The sequence below is a fragment of the Atta colombica genome, unplaced genomic scaffold (assembly GCF_001594045.1).
Source record: "Atta colombica isolate Treedump-2 unplaced genomic scaffold, Acol1.0 scaffold88, whole genome shotgun sequence".
NCBI classification, from domain to species: Eukaryota; Metazoa; Arthropoda; class Insecta; order Hymenoptera; family Formicidae; genus Atta; species Atta colombica.
Genome location: NW_017259581.1, coordinates 2,302,609 through 2,309,215, shown reverse-complemented (window position 1 = coordinate 2,309,215; position 6,607 = coordinate 2,302,609). Strand labels below are relative to the sequence as shown.

At 33.3% G+C, this 6,607-nt stretch overlaps 1 protein-coding gene across 35 annotated transcripts in view; it reads left to right on the top strand.

The window, feature by feature from the left end:
* LOC108693115 (myosin heavy chain, muscle) overlaps positions 1–6,607 on the top strand; it is a 51,265-nt gene that overhangs the window by 2,555 nt on the left and 42,103 nt on the right. For 15 of the 35 annotated variants that reach the window (XM_018201850.1, XM_018201848.1, XM_018201845.1 and 12 more), the window contains exons 1-2: positions 465–671; positions 5,036–5,179. In XM_018201850.1, coding sequence (XP_018057339.1) covers positions 465–671; positions 5,036–5,179 — 351 coding nt within the window. Of the gene's footprint in view, positions 1–271; positions 672–4,825; positions 4,970–5,035; positions 5,180–6,607 lie in introns of those variants that run through there. The other 20 variants (XM_018201825.1, XM_018201842.1, XM_018201839.1 and 17 more) reach the window with 3 other exon arrangements.

Sequence of the window (6,607 nt, the reverse complement as noted above, 5' to 3'; positions counted from 1 at the left end):
ATATTTATAAAATATTTTTATTATATTAAATAATTACTTTAACTGAGAATAAGATTAACATGTATTAACTTAATTAACTGAAATAATAATTAACTGTAACTCTTTTTAATCCTTCAAAAAAAAAATCGTTCTAAAAAAGAGATTAAAAAAAAATTACCAGAAAATATGTCAGACATTTTTTCGCATCAATCTGATATAACTGACCGTAGTTTCGTGAAGTGGATTCCGAACGGCCGGGTGCGTCGAGATGTTTTAACCGATCGTTCTCCAGGGCCGCTCAGAACGTGCCGCCAGAAGTAGTCCGTCCGCCGCCGAACCAACAACAAGCCCCGAAGGCAAACGACAGAAAGAAGAGGAACAATCCTCTCCTCCTACCGCAGAAGAAGAAGCAAGACTTCAGGAGGAAACCCGTGAGTGCCACGGCATCAGTTTATCGCCGGTAAAGCCCAGAAGAAGAACCGAAGATGCCAGCCCCAAAGGCCCAGGAGGGAGAGGATCCCGATCCGACTCCATACCTCTTCGTCTCTCTCGAGCAGAAGAGGATCGATCAGACGAAACCTTACGACGCGAAGAAGGCATGCTGGGTGCCGGACGAAAAGGAGGGCTATCTCCTCGGTGAGATTAAAGCCACCAAGGGCGACGTCGTCAGCGTTGGCTTGCCTGGCGGCGAGGTGTGTAGTGTGCCGTGCATAAATGCATCCCTGTGACCCGATCTTTTGATTCTCATTACTTTAAAGAGTCATTAGATTATTCGGAAAATAGCCAAGCGATCTCTGTGGAGCTCGGTTCAAATAATTTTATTTTGTTTCTTTGCAACAGCGAAAATTTAAATTCCTGAGAGATTAACGATGTGCTCAGGTGTAATATTTCAAATCAAATTCAAACAATACGTAATAATTATTTTAATTCAAAGAAAAGAAAATTAAAATTGAAGAAATCTGCTATTATTCGAGTAATCTATCGCTTGAGATACATAAAATGATCTCTTACATGATTTTATTTCTTATTCCTATTTACCAATGTAAATTAACTTTAGTTTCGGTTTACTTTTAATCCTTTTCTAATTCTTAGAAAACTAAAAAATAAAAAATTAAATCAAGATAAAAGTTAATATACATTGGTATATACAGTTTTAGATATTGAGTCTAAAATTTCAATCAAAGATATTAAAATTTGTTTGGTGAGATTAGCAAAAGCGATTTAATAACTTGTTCGAAATTTTCGAATATGATTATATTTAATGTTTTGAAATTGTGAATTAATTACGTTATTGTCGATTTATTAAATTTAAAAGAAAATATCAATATTTAACAATTTAGATATTTTACGAATAATGAAAGCATTAATTAATTAATTTAGTTAATAAAATATCCTGAAATTAAAAAATTTTAATGAACAATTAATTAAAAAACATAATAACGTTGATCGCCGATTGCTTTTTTGTATATAAACACACTTAGATATTTTATATTACGTTTGTTAAATTTCTAGAAGCAAATTTTGTAAGACATTTTATTTTTACAATTTTTCCTACATTTTTTAACAGTTATTAATTAAATTGTATATCAAGTAATCGTAATTTAATAATATAGTAATTTCACGATTAATTATGTTGCATCAGGCTACGTCTTCCTTTTTTAATTTGATATCTTTTTATACTGTACAAAAGTCTTTAGTCGAGAAATTCATTCTTGAACACTATGTGTGATCTTACACCGTTACTTAAGCATTAATAGATTTTTTGTATTTTTACATAAATTTTATAACATGAACAAATGTTTAAAAAAAGAGAAAGCTAGGCTAAAATATAAATTCAATTTAGTAAATAGAGACAAAGTCAATTTGTATTGTCTTAAAAAGACATACAGAAGCATTTATTACTCCATAAAATTGTTCGTCAGATATATTTCATTCTATTATCGTCTCTCTCTTTCCTACTCTCTCGACTAGACCTAAAAAAAATGACATAACATTTTTCGCGAAAAATCATTCACGTAAAATTCACGTATGTTCAAAGAAGAAGGCGTCGACGCGTTCCAATTCCGCCGGATAAATCCGTTTGCTCGTATGATTTTTGGGGTGTTGAAGGGAACGTCTGCGGCGGAAGGGGATGTCTGTTTACAGCACGGCGATCTTCATCGATCGCCATGGAAGGATCGAGGCATGATCTCTTCTGGCTGAGCGATTTTTTAGCTGACTCGACTGACCAAGGAAGATAGAAGGAGAGAAAGAGAAAGACAGACAGAGAGAGAAAAGAGAGTAAGAGAGAGAGAGAGAGAGAGAGAGAGAGAGAGAGAGAGAGAGAGAGAGAGAGAAGGGGGGATTTGCTAGCTTCTATATATATAAAAAGAAGGGGGAAGAACGGGATCTCGCTGACGATCTATTTTCGGAGAACAGAAAACCGACTGCGAATCGCCGCTGCCGCCGTCGTCGTCGTAGAGTACTTACGACCTTCTGTCACCCGGCCGAAGGTGTAGACTTTCTTTTCAGACAGAAATAAAGTCTCAAGCTTGAAGCCTGTCAAAAAGTGCATTACGTAAAGAGCTTTCCATCACCGTTTTGCTGACGAAATTATACAATGACGATCAATTAGAAACTTACAGATTAGAAAATCTTACAATTAGAAATAATCCGTTCTCCTCTCCTTCTCGCCTACCGTAGAATTTTTAGTAGAGACAATTTTTTACGCAGAACGTAATCATATATTTTTGTTTTACTGCAAAAGGTCTAGCTCTTTGAAATCTAATTTTGACGTTAATCAAATTGTTAGGATCGAACTTCGCTTGCAAAAACATATAATGGCAAAATAATGTACATACAAGGAGTTTAAGAAAAAAATAAAAATGCAGAGTAGATAAATATATATCAATAAAACTGGCTATGACTGATAAAATTCATGAAATAAATATCTATAAATTTTTATTTGGAAAATCCTAATTCGTTGAAATCTTGCGTAATTATATTTATTCCATTTTGCAAACTCTATCTTTCTTCTGTTGATACATAATTCGAAAAATAAAAATTTTAACAGTAAGTGAAAGGAAAATGTATAATTGATACTATTAAATTGTTAAAGTATTTCTCACCAAATTCAAATCACATTGATATGCTACAGACTTTATATTATATGACAAATTTCCAGCAATTAGGCTTGTAGAATTTTTTTTTGCATTGAGTGTAGCAAAACCGGAAATTTTAAAAAGTTGGGAAATTATTTATATTAAACACAAATTAATCTGCAATGTTGTTTTAAAGAAAAAAATTACAAGTATAAAATGAATGCCAGATTCTTATACTACTTCGTTCTTTTCTCTCTCCTTTTCTCTTTCTATATAATCTTATGTATGATATTGTAATACTGCTTTTTATGAGAGCTATATTTTCAAAGTAATATAATTTTATTATCCATAGCTCAATATTTTCTATATTCATTTTTTCTCTTTCTTTCACATAATTGCATTTCATATTTCAAAAAATAAATAGTCATCACTGTATATTACTATTACGTATATTATAATGTTTCACAGTCATAATTCATTCAGATCATAATTCACTCACGTGTGAATCATTTTGTTCGCAATTATAATCAATGTTGATCGTGCTTGTTTTCCACGACTTTGACGAAGGTACCGCCCTGCTATTCTTGTCCGAATTCCGCAAACTCGCGAACAAACGACCCCAATATCCGTGTCCCTGCGTAATATATGTAGATTACATAATGGTTCAGCAAACCCATGTCGCCGTGCGTGTTGCTTCGTTACGGCTGTAAGCCCAAACGCTATTGTTAGAATCGCTGTCGCTAGCGCCTGGCGTAATAATAAGCCGAAACGCCACTTCTCGAAACGCGGGTCAACGTATTTTTAGAGCAGCAACCGAGCACGAAGCCCGAGAAAAACGCATGAGAGAGAGAGAGAGAGAGAGAGAGAGAGAGAGAGAGAGAGAGAGAGAAGTGTCAATGATCATTGCCAAAAAATCTCTTTATGCAATGCAATTATCGGGAAAAAAATGTCGTTTTTGAGACCTTTAATTTAATTCCCAAACACAATTTCTTGAATACAAATTAATTTTTGTATCTTATTTTCTTACCTTTTTTTTTTAATTTCACGAAATCAATTTAGCGGGAACTAGACGAGGTGTATCATAATGTTTTCATTGATCCATATTCAAAATACCTGTGATAATAATACAGCTGATAGATGATCATTTTATTTTATATATTTTTTTAATTTTCTCGTGGAGGACATCATAACAAGTCAATTGAATTGTAATCACAAACTTATTAAAAGCTATTAATTTCTTTATTTTTTTAACAAAGAGCCACTTAAATATTTTTCTTTATTTCTTAACTTTTTTTTGAGATTATTAAATATTATAATTACTATCATTATTTTTAATTCTAATTCATTCTAACAGTTCATTAAATTATAAAGTAAATATTATATAAATTGATGAATATATATAAATTGATAATTAAGTTATTAAATTTTATATATATGTAGAACAATAATGTAAAAAATTGTTGATTGAAAAATTGTTCTATTTTATTAATATATTGGACAGATTTTATTTTTTTTTTATGTTTATAATTTTTCATCAATTAAATTTTCTTTCATTCTCCTTTATTTTCGCAAATGTAGAAGACTGAGAGATATTTTGGTTTTTTAAATTTAAGATAAAATATGCCTTTCCAATAAAAATAATAATTATTCAAATTCCGATGTGTTTTCCATCTCTTGTTTTTAATCTGAGAGATAACTGAATCGCTCGATTGAAACGTAATAATGATAAAAAAAGAAGGAGAAAAAAAAAGAAAATGCTCGTGCAGACGAAACAGTACCGCAAGGATCAGCTGTCTCAAGTGAACCCGCCGAAATTCGAGAAAGCCGAAGATATGGCCGACCTGACCTACTTGAACGAGGCGTCGGTGTTGCATAATCTGAAGCAGCGTTACTACGCCAAACTGATCTACGTAAGTCAATTGTCGTGAACCTATGTCACTAATGCGCTTTTTCTTTCTCTTTGGGGCCGATGATAGACCAAGGATTTCAAGAAGGACCAGCTGCAGCAGGTGAACCCACCCAAGTATGAGAAATGCGAGGACATGTCCAATCTGACTTACCTCAATGATGCTTCGGTCCTCCACAATTTGAAGCAACGTTACTACGCCAAACTCATCTATGTAAGACTCTTCGCTCGCAATGGGGAGATGCTCGCACTCTCCCTCCTCTTCATCCGAGGATGTGGAGGGTTTTGTCTGTCCTCGAGTATTTCTCCTCTATTTGCGAGCCATCGCCGTGACTGTCACGACACCCTTTCAGAATTTCTGTGCTAGTTTCGAAGGATCGGTTCATCGCTCAAAACGCCAGGACGCGTCTCGCGATGTTCCGAAAGGTCCTTCGGCTTTATACTCCATTCGTCATCCGCGACAAATGGCTCGACAGGATGCACGGATCTTGTGCAGGAGCGTCGTCGTAAAGGACGATCACGACGTCTCCTAATCTCTTTATTTTTTTATCGATGATTTTTTTATCTTTTTCCCAGATGAGAATTTTTCGTCCGTTCAATGTTTTTGTATAGGAGAAATGCATGATTTTTAAAATTTATTTCTTTTCCTTTTTAACGTCGTCATCAAAGCACTATGACCTGCTGCGACGTCTCCTAGTTTTTTCGATTTTTTAATACTCGTTTTAATTTTGGTGTTTTACTCCAGACTTCTATCTGGAGATGCATGATTTTTTTCATTTTGTTTTTGAAAAAATGACACCGTCGCGTAAAACACAATGACGTGCGTGACGTTCTGTCGTGATTTCTTCCATGTTTGCGAAAGTTATTCTTTCCTTTTTGGATAATTTTCGATCAGTCATTTTCTGAAAGTCCTTGTTGAAAAAAATGTCAAACAGGAATATTTTACGCTTTGCCATTTTTTTCGTTCTCCACCAGAGAATGCTCGTTATGTCGATTAAATTTCACGACATTCTCTTCATTTTGATTCACATAAGATGTGTAATCATCTTTTGTTCTGTTATTCCATATTTGTTTCTTAAATGTTATATCCATTGTATTTAACTGAGTGCGCTCTAGGGTCCGTGTGCTCACAAAGTGGAGATCCAGGAAGGATGCTCTCGTTTTTAGACACGAGTCGCATCTATTACGATGAGAAATGGATACTTCCTGCATCGGCATTCAACCTGTTTTTTGTTTCCATAATAATATTATTTGTATGTTTTGTCAATACTGTCGATATTGTCGGATTATTTCCAATTAACAATTATAATATCTATCAATTATAATATCTATATAATAAATTACACTATACAATTAAATTATATTTGCTAATCTTCTTTGCATTTGAAAGAATTTTTATAAGTTTTATAGATAATATTGATTTATAACTTGTAATTGGTAATTATTTCTTGCGAGGATTTGGACAAAAAAATAATCAAACACTATCAACAATGTACTTTGCAGATAAATTTCAACTATTCGAAGTTTGAGGAAAAATTGCATTATTATGAATAATTTCATTTGCATACAATATAATAATGATTTAATTGGAGAAAAAAAGATTTCTCTCGAATTACAGTATTGAAAACTTTATAAAATCCAT